The sequence below is a fragment of the Centroberyx affinis genome, unplaced genomic scaffold (genome assembly GCF_046629955.1).
Source record: "Centroberyx affinis isolate AG114_WGS23_722 - 3 ecotype Tasmania unplaced genomic scaffold, CSIRO-AGI_Caff_v1 ptg003065l_1, whole genome shotgun sequence".
NCBI classification, from domain to species: domain Eukaryota; kingdom Metazoa; phylum Chordata; class Actinopteri; order Beryciformes; family Berycidae; genus Centroberyx; species Centroberyx affinis.
Genome location: NW_027281150.1, coordinates 111,345 through 139,194, shown reverse-complemented (window position 1 = coordinate 139,194; position 27,850 = coordinate 111,345). Strand labels below are relative to the sequence as shown.

Below are 27,850 nucleotides of genomic sequence, written 5' to 3'. Positions count from 1 at the left end.
GAGGTTAATGTAATAAGTTTGAACTACAAAGTTTTATCGCCCAGGTTCGATCCTCGTGTGGTCATACCTGGAACAAGACATTTAACACCATATCCAGAGACAGTGCACTGGCTGACCCTTTCATACTGGACTTACTTGTATAGTGTGGTAACACAACCCCACATACCTTTCAACTTGGCTCACTTTCCTTGTAAGGTTTTAACAGAAGCCCTTCACTGCTGGAACAAATCCCTGTACAGTGTTCACTTGTGTTTTTTTCTTTTTAGCATTATCCAAGCAACCCCTCTAATCAAAATCAGGCCTAAAACCACTGGTCTACCCACATGGAAAGTGTTTGTGTTAAATCATACTGTATCAAACATCTTAAACTCTCAGTTTAATTCACAATCAGAAATAAACACACATTAAGATTGAACAGTTTATTATGTTGCAAAAGGAGAGAAAAAATGGCATGCACAGATTAAAAAGAAAAGAAAATGATTTGATAAGACAAGATAAATCATTTTAAAATAGTTTTTTGCATACAGATAAGACAAAAGAAAAATACAATTTCATAATATATATCCTTATTATCATCAGCATTTGCAATACCACAATATTCTTTGTCATTTGTATTGGTTTTATAAACTATCTGTAAGGTATGACTCTCCAATACTGTAGCGCAGCAGACCTGTTCCAATTTGCTATTTAAAATGGCTGCATTTATATGCCACCATTGATTGATTGATTGCTCTAGTCTGGCACAACCAAACCAATCAGGAGTGTCCCAGATCTTCACTACCAGGCTTAAAAATAAACACTAAAGTAACTGAAAGGACTTCAATTAAAAACTGGCCCAGGTCTGTTCTGTAGCAGCTGAACGTAAGGGCAGGCCTCCAGCGAGGCAGAAGGAATGTACCACTGATAAATAAATACTTCATTTTTCTCTCAAACAGAAAAAAGCCACATAAAACACATTCATTTCATAACAGGAAAACCAAAGAGATAACGCCAAAAGGAGGAGTTTTAATTCACACAGTACCTTCAAGATTTATACTTTTGATAAAACTTCGTTTTGTGAGGTTTTGGTAAACAGATTGCATCGCAGTAAACATTGGCTGACGTCTGCAGGCTGAGGATCTCGCTGCCACTATTTGAAGGAGGGTAAGTTTGGCACTTTTATGCTGATGTCACCAATGTTGATGTTTCTGGGCATTTCCGGGAGGTTCATGTTCTTTACAGCTGATACGGCACGAGCAGGCGCTCCTGCAATACCGGCCTATATACACACACAAAACACACACAAGCAGGGTTGATAAGAGTAACACCAGTTCAATCCCATCAAACAAACATGCTATACATGACTACAGATCACGACTCACACGAGACACTCAACATCGGACAGACGTACATACACAACACAGTGCTAAACATAATACTAAACAAACAACAGTCAACTGCTGACAAAATGCAAAAGCATTGACAGCTACTAAGACAGACATGTGCAAATGTACATTCAGATGCCTTTGTAGCTTCGTATGCACATGCATTATTTGGTTCTATAATGGTTTACATCACAACCAGAGCCAATTATGAATCAACTGTGAGGACATACTATATCATTCATTAATTTTGAAGTACTCAGCAGAATTGTACATCTATCAATGGATATAGGCAGCATTGCTTGGAAAGTGAACCCACCGGACTCTTGAGGACCGATAAGGGTAAAAATGCAAGGAGAGAATTGGGTAAAGCAGAAAAATGGATTTGGATATGAAAAGGGAAATGATGTTTTAGATAGATAGATATGCATAGAGTGTCTGTGTAGAATTTAGAAAACCTTCTCAACATAATGAGCAAAAGTGTTTCAATTTAGGCCTTCATGCTTTAGAAATTACAACACAAGTGATACCTCTAGTGGGTTGAAATGGTTCACTACTGCTGGAACTAACACTTCAAAAAGCAAGACTACATATTACTGTAACTATCATGTTGCTGTCTAAATACTCTGTACATCATTGCTGTTAGAGGAACAGGAATACTGTATCGTTTACAGATGTCTATGGTGTTAATTACTAATGACATGAGGAGGTTGTAAGCCTAGTACTGGACTACAATGGGAGATCTATTCTCAGGGACAGAGGAGGCAACTCACTCTAACACAATGAATCTCAATGTGAAACTGTATGAGAAATAGCCTAAATATAGCATTTCTATTGAAACCATCAGTGTAATTTGGTTTTCTGCAACTGTTAACACATCTGGAATCATTCAATAATTTACTTTTTGGCCTAAAATATGAACAGACATTTGAGAATCACTGCGGTTAGAGATCCCCCAACAGAATCTTTAGCGGACAGACCCAAAAATGACGACTAGTCTAAAGCAGGGAACTGTATGTTCATTGGCCGTGTTCTCTCCGGGAAAGTGGAAATCACACTCACAGGAATAGCTTTTTCAAACATTTGGTGATACGACGGGAAGTATGTCTGGAATGTACTTTTATCCACTTGAATTATTTTCACAAGGTTATTTCAATGGACCGTTTGTCTTTTGGGCATTCCTATCACTGCCAAGTATCAAGGAGACCGGGGTTAGAAGGAAAGACGACCGTAGTGTTAACTGAGAGGAATGCTGATCCAGCACAGTATTCAGGTGTCAGACTGAAGATATTTTTTCCCTAACAGCGAGTAGCCTGGAGACTACTGTGTAAATCCAGTATGGTGGGGTTCTGGTCTGAGTGAGTCATGGCTACGTAAATAATCACTCCAGCTGTGTACTCTATTCTATATTAAGCCATTCTGCCTATAGATTTTTTTTTAAGGAGAGTGAGCAGTCCGCCGTCCCAAGTCTGAGGGGCACAGCAGAGCAGGAGAGACACATGATTTAAGTCTGGAAGGTTTTGATCCTTGCTTCAAACACAAATACATGTGGTTCTAAAGATGAGACTTTAACCACAGCACCATGTCAGGTCGCAGAATTATTGATGCTGTCACAGCTATAAGCATTTGAGTTAATACAGCTAAACAGCACACATCAAAGTATATCTGATATGTCACTTTTAAACAGCATTGTTATCCAGCTGTCATTTTCAGCGAGCAGCCAAGTAGAAATATATATATATATATATATATATATGTAAATCAACGTCTCCCACACAGGTAAGAACTTATAAAATCATGAAAACGTTTGCAAAAGATGCATTTTGAAGCAGTCGACTGCAGTGCAGGAGTCAAAAGAACAGCAGAGTGATAGAGAACCCGTGAAAATAACAAAGCAACAGAAAGCTGATTAATAACGTGTAGGAAGTGACCTTGCAAGGTGTGAGTTGAAACTTTCATCTTCTGCCAAATTGCTATTAGACATCTCTGTAGGCGCAGAGCCCTGTGACACATACTGTATGCTGCACCCTTTCAAGTCTGTCCAGTCTACATCTCATTTAAGCTCATCTCCCTGAAGTAACAGCAGGTGTAGTGAATTAAGGACATAAATGGCTACATTTTTGGGTCTGTCGTGAAAGATTCCTATGTTAGTGACGTCAGTTTGCTATTACATGGAGGGCCATATGGAGAGACTCAGGGGGAGTAAACTTCAGTTAAAGTTACAGTGCTCGGTTGTAAATTTAGCAGTACCTGTGTCTACCTGTCCTGCCTGGTAGACTGAAAGATAAACGTCTGTAAAGAGAGAGAAGAATGGAAAGAACTAGAAAGGGTCAGGAAAAAGAGAGGAATGAGGAATGTTAAAGCAGATCAAAGTAATTACAGTTTATCTCCACAGAAATAGTGATAGGACCAATCGTAGACCGCATCCATAAGTGCTCTAAAGCTTCTCCAACAGCAATTTTAACACAAAAGATATTTATTACAACACATCAGCTCAATGAAAAAAAGCTAAATGCCATTTAATCAGTCCTTGCCAATTGGGAAGAACATCTATATTTATCGTTCTCTGTTTCCCAGATACTGCCCTATAAATGGACAATGTCATTTTGAATATCCATCACTGTGGTGAAAAACAGACACTGCGGTCTAGGGTAGGTCCAAGAGGGAAGAGACAGAGCAGTTCTGATGATTGCTGAACAGTAAAAGACTCGGCTTACACAACATCGGTCAAAAAGGAGATTCTGTTTGATTAAAAACACACAATGCAGCTCAAATTATTTAAAAATTGACTCTGTTAATTACTGCCACATGACTCTGCAATTTATAATTTCTGTAAACGTTCGAGCACACAACTGATTAGATGAATTGCTCATTGTCAGCCAGTTAGAAATCCAATTAATCTCACCCTTCACTTTGTCATTACATAAGCCACACAAAACAACCATGAAAGACCCACTTAAAATTTTCTAAATACAACCTTGTGGCTTTCTTTCAGTGTTTCTCTGCAGAGACTACTCACTGCCAAAGTGAATTGAATCCCCAAAAATATTCCCTACATTTTTTTTTAAATATAGTTACAATTTATGATTTGTTTGTCATCATCAAACTAGGGGCAGAGCTTAGTGAAGCTAATGTGTAAGATTATTGGTAAATTGAAAAACAAAGCCAAATCATTACTACAGTTAAGTCTTATGTGCTATCAGGGGCTGGAATCCACATTATGCAAAACAGAAATGATTTCATAAAATTGTCTCTGGCTGTAACAGTGCTGTACAGTCACGGATGAACCTATGCCAACAAGTTCCAGTAACTAAATGAATAATGTTTATCGACTAGCAGAAGATGTATGGAAAGCAAAGCAATGTCCTTGCTTAGAGCAAATATCAAGTGTATGGTGTAGATCAAAATATTGGCTTACGGATGTCACAAAACACATTTATAATGCATTTACTTGAAAATGGAGGACTTATTCACATTCTCCTCAAAAATAAAACGCAACCTACAACCCCCCCTCACCCCTTTTTTAATACTATAAGCCAAATTTGGATGGACAAGACATCAAATGTAAGATAGTGATTGAGAGACTTAATGATCAAAGATTTCAGAGATGCATCGGACAACAGCAAAGTCAAGCCACCATAGTAATGAAATGACAAAATTGATGACTTTGACACTGTATTTACACTGACAAATATAAGAGAGAATATGTTGAGTCTTGATCTGTGTTGAGAGCAGTGCAGTAGCAAGAGGAAAGGCCAGAGAAGAGCACAAACACTCAAGAGTAGGTAGGGAGCATCCACAAGGGCACTGGAGAGTCGCATGCAGGGTGCAGCATACACACATGCCTGCATACTGTATACAATACCTTGAGGGGTAAGGCAGAGTCAGGTCATACATACAGTGGACCGGCGGGGTCACGCTTACCTCGGACTTCTCCATCTTGTTCTGGGCGTCCACCTGCGTGATGATTTCATTCATGTTGGTCTCCAGGACCATCCCGCCCATCACCATTTCTGCCAGGATGTTGTGGACCTGCCAATCGAGACGGGATGCATACTATAATACCATTCAACAATTCATTCTTTCAGTCAAAATGATTTGCATGTACATAAATGTTTGCAAAATGTCTTTATAGTTTTCAAACCCTCATTGGCAGCACTAAAATTCTGATTGCCTCATGTATGCCTCAAGTTCAACTGCTTGCTCTCCATGATAATTTGTTTTATTCATTTTTCAGCCTGAAGAAATGACACTGTTGGGTAGTCAGTGTCCATGAGGAAGACCATGCATCCGTTACAATCATCCAATAACAGAAGGTCCTTGTTTGGGCAAAAGTGAACTTGTTCCATTTAGGTTTGCAGAATATTGGGTTAGTCAGATAGAATGTCTGTCAAACGCACTATGCCTGGAAGATCATAATAGGCAAAATCAAAATTGTAGAATGTATTTGTTAAGCTGCTTGTGACACCACAAAAGATGTATTGTCATTCAGACAGACCAATTACGACTGTGGAGATTGTTCAGCTACACAATCTGTGAGGTCACAGTGGGTGAGAGGGAATGTCACAACAGTGAAGCTGTGATAGCAGAATAAGCCAGATTAAATATGTCATCATATAGGTGTAACTTCATAATATGAGACATCACAATGGCTCAGACTTACAAGCAATTTGTGAAATCACAAAAGGTCAGAGGGAATTTCTCAAATCAGACATTCATGCAGTAAATCAATATGTGACATCACAAAGGGGAAAACAGACTGAAGGATATTTGTATGTCCTACCTTGTCTACATGGAAAATTAAGTCAAGTTCACAGACATTCTCGAAGCATTTGTCCAGCGTTTCCACAAATACCTGTAAATGGATGGATTAACTGCATAAAACAGAGTTGCCATTGATTGTAACACAAACACAAATCAAGAAAGACGCTCCAAGTCATTTCCCAACCATGGTAATAGATACTGTGATTTCCCAGGCTTTTACCTGGATTAAGTCTAAAATTCCTAGTTCGCTCTCCGAGGAATCCACACAAAACACAAAGTACAGTGTGGCGTAGTGTCTGTAGATCAGCTTGTTGTCTGACCCTCCAATCAACCTAACACAGGAAACAGGACAAAATAAAGCAGGATATTAGAGCAAAACCTTCTTACTTAAATAGATCACATACAATAAAAATGTCTATTTTTAACCACAACACCACCATATCAAGACAACTGATGTCTACAGTACACTTACATAAGTAAATCTAGATTTTTAGAATATTTACACACACAACACTGCACTCTAACCTGAGCGAGACATAATTAACAGGTTGTAAACCCATGACAAACACAGGATACAAACATCCACAGAAAAACCCTGGCCATTTTCAATCCTGAGTCAACATGTGCGAAGATAGGGTACAAGATAGACTAACAGGGACAGATATGGAAAATAATCCTTGACCAATCTATTAGAGGGTCTGATAAAACCTCATTGACCTTAGTCTTATCACATATTCCCCCTCGCAGAGGGCCCTTTCCCACAGAACTGATACACACACACACACAAACAAGCAGCTTGAGCACCAGGAAGAATGTGTGACCAAGTAGACTGAACATGAGCTATGTCTGTGTACTTCATAGCCCTGTGCGATCATTTGAAGACGACTGTGAATAAAGTGGTTCTTCTAATAGTTCTAAATACTAGCCGCTTGTGATATTACCAAACTGTTGTTTTAATCCTCACTTGTCATGTGTTGTTGACAGAATGTAATGTGTGACAGAATGTAACTGTAATCGCTATGAATATGGTATGTTAGGAAAAGGTGTGCATTTCCACAGTTCAACAGTAGTCTTTGATATCATGTAACTTCCTGTGATGAAAGAATGGCGAGAGGGCAGGGGAGCAACAGAGAGAGAAGAGAGAGAGAGAGAGAGAGAGAGAGAGAGAGAGAGAGAGAGACAGAGAGAGGTTTCCACTGTAAAATAACACCTGGGACCTCATTCATGAATCATAAATGAATATCAAACAACCGCTGTTACCATTGATCGTCATTCAGAAAGCCCGCCGAGCTTTCCTTTAATAGTGTGAACTTACTCCTGTGATGTTGCATGAGAGAATAATGAGTCTACCTGAGGAGGCAATGCCATCAAGTTGAAACCTACTTCTTTAACTTTGAGACACACTGATCCACACACAGGGGGAGCCTTTTGCTTATTCAGTAGACCACAACACTTACATTCCACCTTCTAGGAAATTACAGACGTTCTCATCTCTTTTTGAGACCAAGTGAAAGGTTTCCCTGATGATCTGTTGCTCTGTGTCTTCACTCTGCAGGAGGAATGAGGAAATAAAGACTGTTAAACAAAGAACAGGCAAATAATATGCACTTCCTTGCTTCCAGTGAGCCAGTGATCCAGTGAGCACTATTAGCAAGGAGGATATTTGGCAGGTACATTGCTGATTTCTCTCACCTTTCCTTTCCCCTAAAATCTATGATAAACAAGAGGGATGCCTTTCAATCCAAGGAAAAAACATGCTTCTTCTTCACACCATTGTCCTTGTCATTGTGTTTAACCAACTTGCCCACTGGCTACACAGTCAATGATTCCATTGTGCAAACTGAACGAGGCTAGGTTTTTCTGATTGTTTGCTAACGGATGAGATTCTGGTTAAAAGCTCCAATATCCTTAGGCATTTTGGCAAACATTCGCTAAAAGGCTTAGGGAGGATTCACACTTCAAGGTTTCCTGAACTAATAAGGGGCCAAAGTCCCCAGACACTTTTAAAAGCTAGCGTCCAGTTTTATGCAGTTTCTAATTGGACTGCAGCTCTGGGATAACCAGTTGGGACAAAGACAAACTTCACTATGACTTAGGGATTAAAAGGCAAACTTGTTGTGGGTCATAGAAAAAAATATATGATCTGGGATTTTCAGCCTAATCTTCTCAATTTGAGCAGAACAATCAAAAGGTAAATGTGGATAAAATCTTGCAGTGTGCACCCGCCTTTAGTTATCCAACACTGAGTCAGCCTTACCAGAGGGTGTAAATGCGCTCTCAGGGTCCGTAATAAGTCAGTGAGTACAAAGAGAGACGAGGCTGTCAAGTATGTAGCTGGCTAGAGGGCTAAATCGGTCAAGTGACTTGAAGCATGGGTAGCTAGCAGAGTTAGGGCGGTCAGTAAGAGTTTGAGGATACAGTAGCACACAAGCAGTACAGTGAGACTTGGAATAAGAGGCAATACACCAGCATCTCTAATACTGCGGTTTGGGATTCAAAGTGTTTCTGGTGGGACCCTACAGGAGACAAACAATTGAGTGTTTTAATAATCTTTGGCCGCAGTGCAACACTGAATTCATATGCAACGACGCACCAGTAAGTCCTCCCCCACGACTGATGGAGTCCTCCTCTGGGCCAATCACTAACAAATATGTCACTTTGTTTAGACCCTGCATTGTTCCCCCGCATTTTGGCAAAATCCGATCAGCAGTGGCCCCCTCCCCTCTGCGATTTCATTGTGGGGGACATTATATAAGCAGTTTGCTGGACTTTTTATTCCAAAGTACCTTACAGTTCAACGAGTGCATTTATTTTTAGCATGGGTGGGCGCAAAGGGAATTGAACCTCTAACACTGACAATGGTAATGCCATGCTCTACACAATGAGCTCCACAGCACCACAAGAAAATTACAATACACTTTACAATACACTGACATAGAGGTTAGCAATATTTTTCAGTGTTTTTTTTGTTTCATCAACTGGAAAGTTTGGCTGCCTTCTTCTATTTAACTATGGGTTTAAAATGTAGTTATCTACAAACTTTCACATGAATGAACAATATGTGTAAAAGCACATTTTGTTTAAGTCACATTCTGATTTCAAAACCAGAATCTCTAGACTGTCCCATAGGAATTTAGGCCTTGTTGTTGTAGCACAAACACACAGCTGTTCTTCCTGCCAAGCTTCTTATTTATGTCGGCAGATCATCAATTAATGGTGTGTGTGTGTGTGTGTGTGTGTGTGTATCACATATTGCCGAGTATACCGTTCACTCTCCTCGACAGATGCTTTGGCTATGCCTCTCAGCCAGCCGACGGGTTATAATTGATAGGCCAACGCCCCTTCAGCTCAGCCACTCAATTCTCTCCCTCTCTCTCTCTCAACACACCCACACACATACACAAGAGACACACACAAACACAGACATATTCCACTGACTCATTTTGTTTCCAAAGCCCCCAACACGAACTTCAACCTGTAGACACCCCACACAGACCCAATCCTATCCTTAAACTAACCTTATTCTAACACCTAACTCTAGAATATGTCCTCACAAGTAGCAGCATGTGTGAAATATTATATCCTGCAGCCAGTAAGTCGACACCTCAGGTTTTAATATAAAGCCCCCAGATGGTGTCTACACAGCCTGCTTATAATCCAATTTCCATGTAGCCTCCTGAAATTAAAACACATCCATGTCCATCTCAATTGATATAATGCTGCACTTTATTATTCCTCCTGTTATTCCTTGTGTTTACGAGTTTATGAGAATGTTGTTGTTTGGGACAGGAACTGTTTGAGCCCTCTTGTTATTACAGCACAAATATTAGTAGGGGAGCCAGGCAACCTTGAGATATAAATCCAATTACTAGAACAAGCCAACACAGCTTGCCCAGCAAAGGACATTACATAACCTGTAATTTGCTACACGGAGCTCATTCATTCACTTTTTCCACGACAGGTAGGCCCGTGTCAGTCTAAATGAATGGCCGATAACATTAATTCCAGTAGAAGTGGTTGAAGCGTGTGCAAGAGCACGAGACAATCACAAGGGCGTAATTAAGTCATGTGACATAAACAGACTGAACTCGCTACAATGCAATCGTGTAATGACAGCTCACTTTTAACGTCGGTCTGCAGAGCCGAATAAAAACACCGGGGCACAAACCTCGGAAGTATCATAGGCTAGCCTCGCTTCGTCTTGCACATGTTCAATTATTCATAGTTAAAAGGACAGCACGGTTCAGACTGACATCTTATACAACAGGATCAATGGCACTCGCGAACACAACACCACATCACTATGGTTGTAAAAGTACACCCACCCTATGCAGCCCTCCTTCAATTTGCAACAATGTTACAAATGTTAAAAAAGATAGCCTGCTACATGTGTCCTGATATAGGTTAGCCGTCCAATTGATTGCATAATACACATGAAACAAAATAGCTGAACAGCCATCTACTGTAAAACACTAGATTTTTTTTAAATTTATAATTCTTTTTTTACGTCGGCCTATCAATCATAAATGACACGTATATTAGGATTTGATAAACTCCACACAAACCTGTACAGACGGCAAAAAAGAACACACAAAAACAATAAACATAACGTTATTACTCACATAATGCTCGTAGAATTTAGAAAGCCTTGGTTTCCCATGGTTGTTGAATATTAGAATGGCTTTTATCATGATTGTAGTTGAACGGAGGGAGGCGGGGGAACAGAAACGGCTCAGTCTGTGAAAGACTGTTGTCTGTCAACCCCCGTGAACCCAGATCTAACTGGGAATCGGTGCTAAATCCCGTCTCGATTTAAGGTTAATGCGGGCTAGCTTGAAGCTACACGCTACTTCTCCATCGTCTCTTTACGGAAATACTCCACGTCAAAGCGACCCGTGTATTTTCCTCCTCCTACAGCAGCCGCGATGGTTCAAACTGATAGATTCTGAATCGGTATACGCGTCGGTACTTGGTACAACATAGGTGATGCTCAGTGGTTTATCCATCCAGTGGCATTAGAGGGTTAACTTAGATCCAACGAATAGAACTAAAGCAATACTAACAATCCTATAATCCAAATTTAAGAAGACTGCCATATAACTATCAAGAGTAAAAGGCTATATGGGCTACATATATAATCTTATAGGGAAATTACAGGAATATCATAGTGAGACGATTGGAGATTTTTTTTTTAATAAAAAATAAAATAGACTGTAAAACATGATAAAGTTACTATAAATTCATTATTGCATACCACAGACAGACCAAATCCACATACACACTCACTGAGCACTTAACACCTGTACACCTTCATATTCATGCAATTATCCATTCAGCCAATCATGTGGCAGCAGTGCAATGCATAAGATCATGCAGATACAGGTCAGCAGCTTCAGTTAATGTTCACATCAAGCATCAGAATGGGAAAAAAAATGTGATCTTAGTGACTTTGACCGTGGCATGGTCGTTGTTGCCAGACGGGCTGGTTTGAGTATTTCTGAAACTGCTGATCTCCTGGGATTTTCACACACAACAGTCTCTAGAGTTTACACAGAATGGTATGAAAAACAAAAAACATCCAGTGAGCGACAATTCTGTGGACGGAAACGCCTTGTTGATGAGAGAGGTCAGAGGAGAATGGCCAGACTGGTTGGAGCTGACAGAAAGGCAACAGTAACTCAGATAACCTCTTTACAACTGTGGTGAGCAGAAAAGCATCTCAGAATGCAACATGTCGAACCTTGAGGCGGATGGCACTTCGGTAGCCGGTTGACACTGAGCTGAAAGCTGATACCTACCCAGTAGTAGTAAGGTGTTCCTAATAAAGTGCTCAGTGAGTGTATATTACAGTGATTTTCTTAGGGGGCTGATACTGAGGAAGCTAATCAAAACAGTTAAAGAGGAAACTGCTTCATTCTGAACACATTTCTTATGAATACAGCCATGGAAACCCAGATCGCGTGGCCACGCCATCTGACCTGTCAGTGCTGTGTGGGCTGGAAAGTGAGATGAATAACATGCATTGCATAAAACTGCTTACAGCACTAAGTAGGCTTAGATAATTAACATTTCAGGTGGAATTACCCTATTTGTCTTCAGTTTCATTACATTTATTCATCCAAAGACTTTTAGCCTACTATGGGTGTATACCCTGTTTGTTTTGTATTTCAGCCAGAGAAATCTCATATTGATGCCATACATATTCTTTTTGAGGTGCTAAAATATGTTGACTAATGCTATTTTCTATTAATCTAAAGTGCAGTCATAACAAAGCTTTAATTAATGGCAGTGAAATCATTGTGTCTAGTGAATCGTCAACATATAGCTGGGTAAAGTCAGTTGAAGTTTTCTAACTGCATCTGAGCCACAAGGTGGAGCAAAAGTACATCTGGTATTGATGATGTGGCAGTCCAGAGGAAAACTTGGCTCAACCACTAATGCAAAGGACGTTGTCAACTAGCAAACATATAGGCCTGAATATCTCCCTTAGCCAGGCAGGATTTTCCTTTGACTGACTGACAGATGTAGGAGACATGCTAGTACAGTAGTTTCCCCTCATGGGACAACCCAATGCAAATCTGGCTTGTTACCACCATTCAGCCTAAACATCACATCTGGGTCCCCAGTGTTCATACAACGTCACCTTAAGCCTCCTTAAGATACATTTGTTAAGTAGTGCTGTTGTTATTTATCAGGCAGGTTCCTCTTCATTTCTCCAAAATCTCTGCCTAAGTGTCCTTGAGCAAGGCACCGCTCCACAAATTGCAACTCTGCACTCTGACTTCTCCAAAGGAATATATATTGATACTTTATATTTCTGTGTAGCTGCTTTTGTCGTCCACAACACCCTTAACTAGACTTGCAGTGCCTGTTTGTTTTTCTGTATAGAACATACATTGAGGCTTCTTCTTACTGCTGGGGAACAAACGGACCACTGTGAATGAATAACCTATATTTATGTGGGGGAAAAATGTGTTGCATCCATAAAAATGATTTATGAGTGACTGCAAGGTGAGTGGACGGGGCTCAGCTCTGACAACATGCCGTTAGCTTTGGGAAATGTACAGAAAGGATGTGATGCCTGATCTAGGAAACAGACATGTAGAGGGATAATAAACTCTGTCTGTCTATCTGTCTCCTTTCTGTGTTGTTGTTTTTGTGAATCAGTCTGTCTCAGAATCACTCTATCATGTAAATCTCTCTCAAAATGCACACACACACACACACACACACACACACAAACATACTTCCATGCCTGATCATATTATCGACATATTATACAACCTTCCTGAGTAATACATGAGTGTGACAGATGACAGATGAACAAATAAGACTTTAACTGAAAAATATATTTGAATGTTTTCAGTATCAAGGAGGTATTTTTTTGCCCTTTGAATATTTTAAAAAATCTAATATGTTCCCATAAAGTATGGGATATTTAAAGAAAATATAGGGTACATACTCCTTTATGTAAGTTTTGGCAAACTGTTGTGTTTAGTGTTTTTTTTTTATTTTAAAAAGCATGTCATAAAAAACATGTCATAACAATTTATTGACTAAATGCAACCAAAACAGGTTATTATTAGTCATATTTATTATTAGTCCCCCCCCCCCCACTTTATTTATTTACTTATTTACTTTTTACAATCATCTCCATTTTTTTTTGAGTCTCGGTCGTGCAATACACCTTGAACACTGTTGTTCTTTCAGTGTCTGAAGAAAAGCCCCACAAAGAGAGGCAGGGCAGCTATTGTTGTAGGAAATACCACAGTAAGAAAAGAGGAGGCTGTGTGGATGACAACGTGGTGGAATTGGGCTCAGAGAGGATTAGTCCAAGTTCTTAATCTGAGAAATGAATGGCCACATTGATAAACATAAAAATAAAAAATACAAATTGGTATCAAAGGAAATAATAACCGCTATGCAGTAAGTGTGTGGAAAGTGTTAGCAAATATTGCAGCAATGTTTCATTACACACTCACCACAAAGTTGGTTCAAATAACATTATTCTCCGGGCGTCACCTTTTCCCATAATGGTACGGTCCGACACAAGTTCGCCCCCAAATTGCGACGCTATAAAAAGTATACAGCTCTGGAAAGTTGGTTAGAGAATCCTTTTGCTTTTACTGAAGAAAGGTAGACAAGAAATATCAAACCCAACAATACAGACATGGAGCAAACCGAGCTGGTGAAGCCAGAAACCCTTGACGACCTGATAAAGATGCTGCACAAGATCTTTGAAAGTGACAGCATTAATGTGGAGGAGGTTCAAAATATCATGGAATCATATGAGAGCAAGCCGCAGGAATGGATGAAATTTGCCAAATTCGACCAGTACAGGTAAAATAGTTTAATGATGATTCTGCTTCATGTGTGCAGCATATTATCATGTATTGCATGTTTATAAACTGATGCACTTTACACTCTGTGGTACTTAATGTGGCCTAGTCTGTCATTTTGGGGTTATCATTAGGCTACTGTGTTTTTATTTTCACTATAACTTATTTTTACAATCATATCACTGTAACTTTTGAAAAGAATAAGGCGGTGAATATCACTGTAATGTAAGTAGCCCAATTCTGGGTTATTTATAAGTTTGAAAACTATTGCAAAATTATTGCAAAAACAAACAAATCAATTCTCAAAACATGTTTTTTTCTATCCATCCCATGCACAATATCAACCTATAATTGAATTAAAACATGCGTGTCGTTTGCAACTGAATAGAAGCTTTTGTTACAGTTCGCCTGAATGGAAAAAAAAAAAAAAATACTCGACTTGTTTACATGAATGTTAGTCCAAGCCATGCTTTTTAAATGCAGTATTTTTTTTTTTTTTTTTTTTTTTTTTTACAGCGCACCGATAACAAAACATAATAGTTTTTGAAAATGTGTTTTGCAAAGTGCCTCTTGGCTTCAAATTAATTTCCATCCCAATTTTCCCAGAGCTCCTCGGTCCCCGTGTTGTGATTAGTGAGGGATCAATGGAGGGTGGGTTGGTGGGCTGTCCAATCAGCATTAAGAACGGATACACACCCGTTGATTTTCGCAAATTGTATGCTTGTGGTGTGACTGACCGTCGCCCACCAGGGAGCTGCAGCTGCCTCGAAAACATTTTGGTTGCTGACGGAATTGCACAGAGCAGAAGAACTCGGCAGAGCAAGCAAGCTGGCCGATATGCGATGAAGTAGATTTTCTATTTAAAAGTGTGGTTTACGAGCAAGGAACAAGTTTGGCGATGGGAAAGTTGTCAGATTTTTATTGTCTATCCTGTTCGAAGCAATACAGCTACAGGCATACTTGGTTCTAGTTGGGTTTCAGTACATGACAGATGGAATTTGGGGTGTTGATAAAAGTAGCTTTAGGCATCTGTGAAGTAAAATTAAACAACCCCCCTCCCTCCCCAACCTTCTTATACTTAAAATAGGTAGAGCTGTGGAGAAAATAAAACAGGCCATATGAAAATCCTTAAAATCAACTGATACAAATGTCTTGTTAATCGAGAAGGTGGTTGTTGTTATTATGCAAGACAAATCACTTACAGATTATGAAAGGATTCCTAACATGTTACAAAAAAAGCAACTGTTTCTGAGAGACTTGAATATTGTCACTCTGAGATTTAGGCCTTCCGAGTTTTACTTACTGTGACTTTAAGGTTCCAAGTGAGCATGAATTATTGGAATTAATTATTTAATAAGCTGCGCATGTCTTAAAATATGTGTCTACTTGTTTCACATCTCAGCTTTACCAAAACTCTTACATTTTCCACTTCCTACATGACTTTTCAGATGTCAGCTCTAAGTTCTCCTTGAGTCTTCCAGTCTTGTTTTCAGGGTAACAATAACAAGAGTAGGACATGATGCTGTGTATCTCTTTGATCATTTTAATAAATCATTGTGTTTCATAGGTACACAAGGAACTTGGTCGATGAAGGTAATGGGAAGTTCAATCTCATGATCCTGTGCTGGGGAGAAGGTCATGGCAGGTGAGATGTTCATACAAGCAAAATAATAATTAAGGTGGTTTGATTAAGGTATTCCTATTGGTAGTAGAATAGATTATCTGTCAAATGATAATTTGCAAAAGTTAACTTAATATCAATATGGACTCATAGATAACCATAGTCTAATTAACTGAGAAATTGGTTTCTGATAAAACAAAATATAGTTTTATACCTGGTATTGTATTGCAATTATGGAATAGTAAAATTGCTTTCTCTGGTCAAGGGTTCATCATTTATAACCAGCGCACTACTTTCAAATAGGCTACATATTAATAGAAGCATTAAAATGACCATAGTCCATACTGAAACACTAAGCAGTTGACACCATTAGTCTTATCAAAATTGGAATAACTGCATTTTTTTATATTCATATCAAGTGATTTCCCCTGGCAATTATAATGATGCTGCATCACGTTAATGCAGATAAGAGAGTCCAATGTTCTACAGACAGACAGGTTGTGTAAATAGACATTATTTGATCGTACCTGCAGCATGAGCATGAGCGTGCCCCAATTTGTAAAGCCTAATGCCGCTTTGTCACCTGAACTGACATTTGCTGTAGTTGAGACAGAAGGGAGAGATAGGGCAGATTCAAGTCTTGTAAGGTTTGAAAAGATCTTGTGTTGTAAAACTGTACAGTCTTTATTTATATAATGAGATATTTTCGCACTCGCTGTCCACACCAGCACAAGATTAGTCATTATTTTTCACAAGAGAAGAGACATTTGTTTCATTCCATCCCTACTGCAGGCAATATGGCAATATTGTTCCTGTGTCATGGCCTTCCCGCCGGCCTGGATGTGAGCTTGTCATTTTGTAGCATAGTGGACACAGTATGTTCCGTACTTCTCGGGAACAAAAAAGATCTTAGCGTTACACTGAATCCCACATATTTTTCAGAAGATAGGCTTTGAATGTTGTTCCTGTGTCCAAGGGTCATGAAACATAATCAGCTCACAGAATACCATTAAACCTTATAAAAGAGGCCAAAAAGCAGCGATTACTCCTCAGCAGCAATGCACATTTGCCAGTTGAGTTGACTAAGCAGAAACTCTGACACTGTATACTTGTGTGCTTCTTTAAACGCTTTGCAGTAGTATCCACGACCACACAGACTCCCACTGTTTCATGAAGCTGCTGCAGGGCCAGCTGAAGGAGACGCTGTTTGAGTGGCCGGAAAATAAAACCCAAGGAGACATGGTCCAGAAATCACAGAGAATTCTACAGGAAAACCAGGTTGCTTACATAAATGGTGAGAAACCAGACTGCCTGTTGATTATTGTTTCCCCCTTTCCAATTAAAGTGGGCCGTTCACCTTCCTTCAGTGTTAATACCACTTAGTTTCATAAATATTTTGTTTATGTGTCTGGGGGCCATGTGTGCATCTGTCAGACTGCTTCTTAATATGGTGATAAATTCACTACATTATTGTGCTGATGTAGTTAAAAAAACCCACATTCTCTTCAGTGCAAGTGAACAAACATACTTTGCATGTTCTTTCTGACACAATACTGATGTGAGGTATCTCTTTGCAATTCTAACAGGACTGGCTCCAGTCCAGTCAGCGCACTAGCGGTGAATGTGTATGACATTGCAATGTGTATATAATTTTTGTGGCCTGTAGTGCCACCAAAGTTTCCAATCCCTGTACTATGTAATGTAACGTAATGTGACTTTGCAATGAATGGTATTCAGGTCTCTGCCCAACACTCTGCTGACTAAGTATTGGCCCAAAGCCCACAGAGCCCCGGTGCTATGTTTGGTGTGAGTTGTTGGTTATTGCACCGCCAGTAACTGGCTGTTACACCTAACCCTGTGACCCCCCCCCCATCTCACAGCTCTCTATGTGGATACTTAGCATTCCAGTGGCATACAGTGTCTAAATGTATGATGTGTGTGTGTGTGTGTGTGTGTGTGTGTGTGTGTGTGTGTGTGTGTGTGTGTGCGTGCGTGCGTGCATGCGCCCGCCTATCTTAGACTCCATTGGCCTGCATCGGGTGGAGAATGTCAGCCATACGGAGTGCGCAGCCAGTTTGCACCTGTATAGCCCTCCTTTCAAGACCTGCCAGACCTTTGACCAGCGGACGGGACACAGGAACACTGTCAAGATGACCTTCTGGAGCAAATACGGAGAGAGGACTCCATTTGTAAGGAACCTTTACACAGTTCTACCAGTCATTTATAAGACTTGAGGGGCCAATTTAAGATTAAGCCTAGTACGGTTTAGGATTAAACTAAGACTTTTCAATGGAAATCACCATTGAACAAGAAAATGGATCTAGGACTTGGCTTGATCCATGTCTTTGAAAAAGGCCCAGTGTTCTTTCAGCTGTCACGTTTGGCTGCACACTGACAGCTGTCAAGTGTCCTGTTCTAATTCATGATATGACATTCTTTTAGGGTTTATGTGAATAGATAAAGGCACACCAAGGTAGTAATTATGGGTGTTTACATTTCTGATGTTTATCTGGCGCTGGTCTCGGTCTCGGGCTCAGTCTCAGACTGATGGGAAACAAAACACGTCTTGGTTGCAGTTGAGCCCAGATCACCTCTGTCAGGTGGATCCCGTCCTGCTTCTTTCTGTTGGAACAGGTCGCGATTTCACTTTCACACTCACGGATACTTTCACAAAAGTGACTGTGACAGGGAGGTAAATGTACTCTGTTTCGAAACAAACTAGCCAAGTGGACCCAGTCTGAAAGCATCCTGAGACTTCAGTCATTTTTAAGACAAATTCTGAGGCTTAAAATTTATGAAAATATAAATTTATGAAATGTTGAATGGAGGAAATCAAACATAGTGATTATGGCAAGACATACGATATGGAATACAGAACACTACCTTATTGATAGCTTTGCATGCAAGGCCGGCTAAAATACTCTCAACATAGTTAATAGCTACCAATGAACAGAAAGAGACAAAACTTAACTTCTTTAAACCTCAAACTTTCACTCTTTTAGAGGATAAGCGATGCAGTTCATAAAGTTCGCTTGAGAGCCATAAAGATCATTTTATATAGCCAGTTCACAAGTCTCTGTGTTCAAAAGTCCATAGTCGACTTGGTAAGGTAGACTCACAACTGACATTGAAACACAGTATGCGTTAAGAGAATATTCTGGAATATTATTTTAACCTCAACTATTATTTACTCCCAGACTGGCTCATGAAATTACACTGAACAGCTCACTCTCAGACTAAAAAGGAGCTTATCTTGGCAGTTGAGACACAGTAACAAAGACAAACTTGTTTTCTAAACCCATAAAACATTTTGCACAGCTTTCATGGCAGAAAGTGCCATAATGTGGTATATTTCACTGGAATGCAGGGTGACAGAAGTTAATGTTTAGTGGTAAACTAAGATAGGAAGATCATATTTGAGTCAGTCTAACTATTCATATCAGCTTGGCAAAACACAAGCACACACCTGTTATTCTAGATCTTAATGCTTTTTGATATATAACCTTACCTGGAGAACTGCTATAAACGTTAGTTAATTCAACACAAGAAGTTCCTCAGCCAAAGACTTTATTGCTTTGGGAGCAGGAAGGTGGTGGCTTTTATAGCGTCTTGCCACTCTCATTAAGCCCTGCTCTATAAGCAATTATAGCAACACCCAAGACTACTCACTATTCATTTAAACTTTTAAGACACCAATAGAAAGTTTCCATTTCATAGTCATGAAATCTGTTTCCAGTTGTTGCCAGATGTCTCGACTGGAATGCTGTATTCCACAAGGCAAATAATTTATTGAGCATGTGAGAGCCTGTTTTTAATGTTCAGGCCAAGATGCTGGTTGGTCTTTTTCAGTTTAAGAACACCTACAGTGAACATCTACCTGCTTTGGCCACCTTGCCAACAACAGTGGCCTTATCTGAAATCTACTAGTTGCATAAGTATACCTTGACCACACTGCTGTCTAGTGTGCGCATCAGATTACAACACCACACGTAGGAGATAAGATAAGATAGTGTGAGTACACAATGAACTCCACCTGCTTACATCACCATAAGCCTTTTATCAACAGTTGTTTTGAGGTCTGGGGTTGTTTTTTCAATGGGTGACCTGCTGATTCTCAGGAGAACAGATTGGGTATTAGAATATGATGGCAAACTGAGTATTTAAACCCTTGGCTTGGCTCTTCACAAGCCTCACTTGGCAGTCTCCCATGATGCATATCATCTACCAAATTTGGTAGATTTCGGTCTAACTCACTCTGTTTGTTTTCACTCTTTTCTTAGGAGACCACAATCTCACAAGAGAACAACTAAGGTCACCAAAGGAGGAGGCAGAAGATGAAGACAGTTGCATTTAAAGTGACAATGTTGTAAAATTGAGTCGAGGGAAACTGCAGAGGGGGCGAAATGTGGACCTACTATGACTAAGCAATCCATTTAAAATCAGGAGCGGGCCAGTTCAAAAGGACAAGCCAGTAATTAGAATGGCTTTATCGCTGCCCAGTGTGAGCTTGGCAAATACTGATGAGCACAGGACGAATGCATGAATAGGCTCCGCCACGGATTGAATCTGCCTTTTGTTTGCTAGGCCTGAGGAGACCCTTTTCCAATAACAACATTCCTGTGTGTCCATGACCTGTGTAACCACACTTTTGTACTGTTACGGCCCATAGCTGAAGAGTAGAGCTTTAGCATTTCAGAGGGAAAAATATAACTTTAGTGTTTCTCTTCAATTATATATCTCAAGAAAAGGAAAACTTTCTACGATCAACAGTTTCACACTCAATGGAGCACTTTTATAGCTGTATTTACTGTTGATTTGTACCACTCAAAATTGTCTAACACCTGTTGAACATTGTGATGAAATGTAACATAAAATGTGTTTGTACAGTCTAATTAGAAAAATTGCGATGTTCTTTTGCATTTGGCAAAAATGTAAAGCTTTAGAGATGCGTTGTTTTTAAAAGTGCGATGCCTGTAATTTATTTGCAGAGTATTCTGTTCATGCGGCTATAAGGAGTCTTCTAATCAGCAAGCTACTTTAATGTCACTCCTACATGTGTTCAGACTCAAGCATTAGGTGACCAAGAGAGTCTTGGGGAGGGAAGATTTTGTATGATAAGTAGACTGTGTTTTAGGACAAGACTCACTTTTTCTCAGGATTTTGGCCTGTCGTTTCGATTGTAGTTGTATTTATATAGTTTGTAGTTTTGCAACATAGCACCACTTATAGCATTGTCAGTTGCATGCATGATTTCTATGATACAGTGAATGATAAATTTGGCCATGACTGTAGACCATTAAACATTATTACCCTTTCACAGAAAATTGTGTTGTGTTGTCTTCTGTCTCTATGGTATATTACCTACATGGTATATATCTTCTGTCTCTATGGTATATTGCCTGCATGGTATATATCTTCTGTCTCTGGTATATTGATAATATATATAATAATAATAGTCTATCAAGAAGTAATCAGAATACTTTGTTAATACTGGATAACAACAATAATTCATGCTTTGCTACAAACATGTTTGCAGCAAGCACAAAACTCCATGTAGTTTGTGTGTTAGACCTGTGACAAAGGCTTCGGCTGAATAATCAACAGGACATATTTTTATAGTGCTAGTGTACAGTAGCTGAACACTTGACAGTTTGACATATACCTGAACGCCACACACTGCAGTGTCAAACACCAAAATCATTGGTTATGTGTGTGTGTTGGTGTTGGAGGCTGGGTGCGGCTATTTTAAAAATGTTAGCTTCAAACTTGTCTCACTGATGTCTAAGTATGTAGGTTTGCAATCCCTACAATACACTAATTAAGCAAATACTGCAGCAATTTGTGAACAGATAAGCTCTTTGTGTGGATGGCATCAGCCAGCAAACACATGCATGTTGCCATCTGTTTGGTTAATGGCGTGTGTATGTGTACTTTGGTTTGTGTGTCTGGGTGGGTGGGTGGGGTCATTGATAGATCAATAGATCATTACCTTGACGAATAAATACATTATGGTTAATGGTGCCCTGATAGCAGTATTAAGGTACCAGTTATTAACCGATTAAGTTTGTGCACAATTGACATCCGCTTGGCAAGCAAACAAATGGGTTGTTAATTTGCTAATAGTGTGTGTATTAGAAAGATAAGAGAGACAGAACGAGAGAGAGAGACGTGCAAGAGTGTGCGTGCCAAACACTCCATTACCTTACCAATCAATAGATTAGGGTTACAGCGACAAAAAGTATTAATACTTTACCCAGTCCACTGTGCCAATTACACCTATTTAGCTAGAGTGTTGCCAAGTTGCAGGAGTTAGTTAGTGACCAGGTATGAGAGTTGTCAATATCAAGTCCAAGGACCAAGGACCGCATATCACACTATGAATGAGTCAGGAGTGCACAGTGCAATTTGTGGTTTTTGAATTAGCTTGGATATGCAAAATTAGCTGTGTGTGAATAGATCAGTAAGTGAAAGGAAAATCCTCAGATCTCTTTTCACTCTGTTTTCACCGATGATAAAGAAAGTCTGCAGTGACCACAAGCAGAGAAGCGTGGGAAGTTTTGCCAGAGGTTGTGGCTTCCAAAAGACTTTCAAAAGTAGACAAAGGCAGCCAATATAATATCTACCCATTGTGAGCCGTTCGAAATGGAAATCTTATACATAGTTTCGAGTAAAATTACCCTGGATTACACTGCCTGCATTCATCTCTCATTTTTGGGATATTCCCTCCAAGATCCAGCTTCTTTTGTAATTATTGACAGAAATTGTGAGTCCTGCAAACAACAAACATACGTCATCAGTTACATTTCATCATCACATCTCTTTGATGAAAGCACACAGTGTATTGGTGAGGCGAGTTTGTTAAATAAACCTGTTCTGGTTTTCTCTGTACCAGGTCAGTCATGTGGTGGCCCACAGCCAGTGTTATGTAATAATGAAGGCACAGCCCAGATTGCCCCAGCTATGCACATATTTTGTAGAAGGCCATGGTTATAGTGCCAGGCTAGATGGGCAGGTTCCAGGGCAACCTTGACTTTCATCTGATGACAAAGTCTGACATTGTGATTCATTATATAAATTTGGTGATCACAAGGTTTTGAAACACTGGGGAAGCAGAATTTGAGCTAAGGTGGCAAAATTTTGACCCATATAGTTTGCCATCAGCGTGTTTGGCTCATACATTGTGCAGGGCAATAGCTTAGATTACCCATCAAAACACTCATCCCAGAATAAAAGAGGAAGGACCCCTCATATATGTAGAGTCAGAACATTGCTGGATGTTATCCATCCACAGGTAGTCAGTCAATAAAATTCAGGACTAACTACAATAACACTCAGAGAGATGCTACACATGCGCTGCTTGCATGTAATGTAATTTAAGGGTCATGAATGAAGGTGTCACACATGGCACTCATGTTTTGGGAAACGGGGTGATTGAGTCTGACCTGTATATTGTGATTGTAGTACAAGTATGTGAAAGGTTTTTTAGTGTAAGTCTCGTAGCCTAATAGCCTACTAGTAAACAGATCAATCTCCTACGAAATGCAGTAGGGTGAGCTCACGCTGCCTTGTTCCATCCACAAACAAATGTGATTTCTCTCAGATGTAAGCCCAAAACGATCGTTTCTTTGACCACTCTCGAATTTGTTTAGCAATGTATGGGGGCATCATTGTCTCGGAATATGGGAACACCATGAGGGAACAGTGTTGGTACCATTGGCTGCACCTGACCGTTACACAACCATCCAGAGCAATCACTGAACCTAGTGACTGCTCAAACCACTATGGTTCCACCATCGCGTTTAAGAATTAGTAACTTTGTGGGTTGAAGGCATCGTTTACCTTTCTCGAAACATAACACCCATAGGAAAAAGGGTGAAACACAACTCATTGGACCATATTACCTTTTCCCATTGTTGCCATGTTAAATAATTTTGCAGTTTTTGTGATTGATCCACCTGCAATACAGGCACAGAGTATTTGGCCTCTTTGGAACTCACATATAAAAGTTTTACTTAGCTGACACATATTGCTAATTGGTATTCAATTTAATGTGCCATGCCTATATAGCTTCCATTGTAATTGTGATTTAGTTACTTCAAAGTACTTTTTCAGGTGGTGTTTGTTATTTTGTCCACTTGGTCAAATTGATCCTGAGTTTTTTTAGCCACTCCTCTTCGCCACGTACACATTACTCTCTGCAACCCCTCTACAGTATCATATCTCTACAGAAGCTAGTTATGGCAGTAAACATAAAACACAATTGCAATATTCACCCTCCTTTTCTAACCCCTTCCTTTGTTCTGGCTGAGATTGGTGGAAAGTGCAAAGTAAAGTCTAGGATTCTGTCCTGTGATGATAACAATAAGCCAGTGTTACTGCATCTTACATGACACCAAAGGGAAGCGACAGGACCTTGACAATTTACTTATCGAGGCTGCCTCAGTACATTGATAGTGAAACGCTCATTCATACACTATACATTCCTCTTCACACACAGTACTATCAACATTGTGTGGCATGTCTGTCCATTGTAATACTGAGAGTGATAAAACTAGGCTACATGCCGTTACTCTCTACCTACAGGGCCAAATAAAAGTGGTGCGAACATGAGGCAATCTTGCTTTTGTAAATACAAACTCTAATTGGTTGGGCACATACATACAAATTAAATTAATTTTAGTTTCCATGATTGGTTTTTCTATATTGGGAACCCGTTCAACTTTTGGGGCTTCACAAGTTGCATGAGTCCACCACTGAAAAACAGAGGTTGAGGAATTCACAGGAGAGACTTAATTTCAGTCCTTGATGCCAACTAACCTGTTCTAACCAGTCACACTGACTAGGAACACATTAACAGTAACAGCCTCAGGCATTGTACACAAATATATTCACACTAGGATGAAATCCTGTATAACTCCAGCTTAGTCTGTACTTCCATGACCCGGTCAGGGTCAGGCTCTTTTCCAGCACCTCAGTTAAAGGTTTTGTTTTGAGATTATTATATCAGTTTCATTCTAACTCTGTCTCTCCACCCAACTTGGGTCAGCATCCATAGCTGAAAAAAATGCATTGAAATTCAGAAATATATAAAATAAATAAATAATTAAATAAGACAATACATTAACACCATAAACAATGTAGTCATTTATTTCCCCCATTTATTTATATATTTCTATAGTATTATGTGGGACAGTGACCGACACTGTCCCACATAATACTATAGAAATATATAAATAAATGGGAAAATAAATGACTACATAGATTGTTTATGGTGTTAATGTATTGTCTTATTTATTTATTTTATATATTTCTGAATTTCAATGCATTTTTTTCAGCTATGGATGCTGACCCAGGTTGGGTGGAGAGACAGAGTTAGAATGAAACTGATATAATAATGCATATAATGCAGTAGAGTAATAATGCATTACTCTACTGGATTTGTCTTACATGGCTGACCACAAAACAAGTGCAACAAACTTCAAAGAAGACTGGCCAGGCCAATTACTGTGATGATTAAAGCTGTGATTTCCAGAGAATTAAGAGATTTTGCTGCAGAGGATAATAATGCTTCCCCTAATAACCTGTTTTTCCGTGTTTGTGAATTCCTAGTTTTATCGCTACGCCTGAGTGTCAGAGGCCATGCCCAAATAGAAATAAATATTGAAATAAATGAGTAGGGAAGTAAATAAGGATTTTTTTTCTTGATTATGCATTAACTAATTTATTTTGAGTTAAGTTAATTTTTTTTGTATTACTCCACATATTTTATACATTTATTTATCTCTGTATTTATTTATAGATTTATTTATTCATTTATTTCCTAATTAATTCTATCTTCCGTAGACATGGAGCTCCAAACACTGGAGCAGTTTGAGGGTAAGTGCCTTGGGCATACAACTAATACTGAGGGAAGAGAAACTGTTTTTATTTCTAAAATAACTTGTTCTTTCCTGTTTCATTCCCATTTCACCTTACACAGTGTGTCCCAATACATATTACTGGCATTTCTATGCAAACTGCTAATCCTTGTACATAAATAGAAGCAAGTCAAGGAAACCGTGACTCATTAAAGTAGTCCTTCTATATGAAACTGTAAGGTTGTAAACATTACAGCACTACCAAAGCAGTGTAAAGATGTTCCCAGATCAGTGCATTGGATGGCTTTGCTCTACTAGCTGCACTGTTTAATAAAAAAATAAATATATACAACTGTTGAAAATGTAGAATTATTTGCTAACAAGTTTTCTGAAAGGAAAGTAGTTTCATATGAACACACTGGAGATGAGAATGCTTCATGCCTTCCTTGTCACTTAGAGCTGTGGTGACATACTTTTGGTTTATACTGGCTGGAGTGTGGTGCTCACTGAGAATGAAAACATGTGCATACTCCAACAGAACACTTTGTCCAAGGACTGACTGACCGACTGACTGCCACTAACACACACAAATCACGCTTTGCTCCCATTACTATGTCACCCTGGACACAGCAACAAAAAAGACTGTAAACAAGATAATGTAGTAAACATAGACTCTGGTCCTGCTAAGGGGTCCTCCATTACTGCATGTACTCTTCATATCTGTGGCCAGTGGTGGAAAATAAGTACATTTACTCAAGTACTGTACTTAAGTACAATTTTGAGGTACTTGTACATGCTACTTTGTACTTAAACTCCACTACATTTTAGAGGGAAATATTGTACTTCTTACTCCATTACATTTATTTCACAGCTATAGTTACTAGTTACTTTTCAGATCAATATTTTATATTTAAAACATTTGATCATCTTTATAAAATAACTATAAAATAGCATTGTTATAGATTAGACTACCCAAAAGTATAGCTAAATTGGTAAGATTAGCTTCACGTTGACAACTTTAATATGCTGCTTACGTGTACATGTATGTCAATAAAGCAGTATTAATATTCCAAAAATTTATGAAAAATATAACTCTCTAAATGGGGACAGTTTGCATAATGAGTATGTTTACTTTGATACTCTAAGTACATTTTGCTGCCAATACTTATGTACTTTTACTTAAGTAAGATTTTGAACGCAGGACTTTTACTTGTAATGGAGTATCTTTACATTGTATGTTTATGTTGTATTGCTATTTTTACTTAAGTAAAAGATCTCAGTACTTCTACCACCACTGTCTGTGGCATACTGTTCTTTTTAGGATTCAAGATAGATTAGAGGCTGCATTAATCAATCAATCACTAATTAATCAATGATCTCTCCCAAGCATGGCAATTGACAAATTAATTACCATTTGTTTTGAAAGCTGGCCTACCAGTGAATCAAAATCACACTATAAAACTCAGTGAGACAGTTTTCTCATTTTGGATCCCTGCTATTCAGTCTTTGTAATAGTTCAGCAGTATGATGTTGTCCACACCTACCACTTCCATCTCTCAAGGCCAAAGACATGTTATCCATCCAGACATGCCCTGTTGCAACTTGTCTGTAGAGGCGTAAGGCACATGGAAGGAGTATTCTGGCTCTACTTCACCCACTGACAAGGTGTGTGGAATGGGCAGATAACAATAGGAAAGAGGAAATTCCAGCAACATTTGAGAACAAATACTAGTAAAACCAGCATTTGGCACTAACCCCAATGAAGGCCACCTACCAAAAGGTGATGGTTTCATGAATTTATATATTTGTCTCAGTACTGCAAGTGTTGCTGAGGCATAGGCAGAGCATCAGCACATTAAAAAGTCTCCAATAAAAATTTATTTTCTGACATTGTAGCGGCAGTAGAAA

General features: G+C 39.2%; 2 protein-coding genes across 9 annotated transcripts; one reads left to right on the top strand and one right to left on the bottom strand.

Moving 5' to 3' along the window:
• Positions 1-420: 420 nt before the first annotated feature.
• ap3s1 (adaptor related protein complex 3 subunit sigma 1) lies at positions 421-10,984 on the bottom strand. 7 transcript variants are annotated; one of them, XM_071537539.1, is made up of 6 exons: positions 10,748-10,984; positions 7,583-7,674; positions 6,346-6,457; positions 6,145-6,216; positions 5,286-5,393; positions 421-1,258 (listed from the first exon to the last, which is right to left on the bottom strand). In XM_071537539.1, exons 1-6 carry the CDS (start codon positions 10,814-10,816, stop codon positions 1,130-1,132), a joined length of 582 nt encoding a protein of 193 aa, XP_071393640.1. In that variant the 5' UTR covers positions 10,817-10,984; the 3' UTR covers positions 421-1,129. The 7 variants fall into 7 exon arrangements, with proteins under 7 accessions (XP_071393640.1, XP_071393643.1, XP_071393641.1 ...); XM_071537541.1 differs by lacking the exon at positions 421-1,258 and adding an exon at positions 3,618-3,653; XM_071537542.1 differs by lacking the exon at positions 5,286-5,393.
• Positions 10,985-14,194: 3,210 nt separating this feature from the next.
• cdo1 (cysteine dioxygenase, type I) lies at positions 14,195-21,391 on the top strand. 2 transcript variants are annotated; one of them, XM_071537547.1, is made up of 5 exons: positions 14,195-14,465; positions 16,032-16,109; positions 17,222-17,379; positions 18,105-18,274; positions 20,369-21,391. In XM_071537547.1, the coding sequence occupies exons 1-5, from the start codon at positions 14,296-14,298 to the stop codon at positions 20,393-20,395; spliced, it is 603 nt and encodes a 200-aa protein (XP_071393648.1). In that variant the 5' UTR covers positions 14,195-14,295; the 3' UTR covers positions 20,396-21,391. The 2 variants fall into 2 exon arrangements, with proteins under 2 accessions (XP_071393648.1, XP_071393647.1); XM_071537546.1 differs by having other exon boundaries at positions 20,366-21,391.
• The last annotated feature ends 6,459 nt before the right edge of the window (positions 21,392-27,850 follow it).

What these genes read in the sequence shown, in the direction of transcription:
- ap3s1 (XM_071537539.1), bottom strand. Translation starts at nt 10,816, where the DNA reads ATGATAAAAGCCATTCTAATATTCAACAACCATGGGAAACCAAGGCTT. An exon ending in AATTTCCTAGAAGGTGGAAT is followed by an intron (nt 6,458 to 7,582) that starts GTAAGTGTTGTG and finishes TTCCTGTGTTAG; the next exon opens with GTTGATTGGAGGGTCAGACA. An exon ending in ACAAGATGGAGAAGTCCGAG is followed by an intron (nt 1,259 to 5,285) that starts GTAAGCGTGACC and finishes GTGTGTATATAG; the next exon opens with GCCGGTATTGCAGGAGCGCC.
- cdo1 (XM_071537546.1), top strand. Translation starts at nt 14,296, where the DNA reads ATGGAGCAAACCGAGCTGGTGAAGCCAGAAACCCTTGACGACCTGATA. An exon ending in GCCAAATTCGACCAGTACAG is followed by an intron (nt 14,466 to 16,031) that starts GTAAAATAGTTT and finishes TGTGTTTCATAG; the next exon opens with GTACACAAGGAACTTGGTCG. An exon ending in CCAGGTTGCTTACATAAATG is followed by an intron (nt 17,380 to 18,104) that starts GTGAGAAACCAG and finishes CGCCTATCTTAG; the next exon opens with ACTCCATTGGCCTGCATCGG.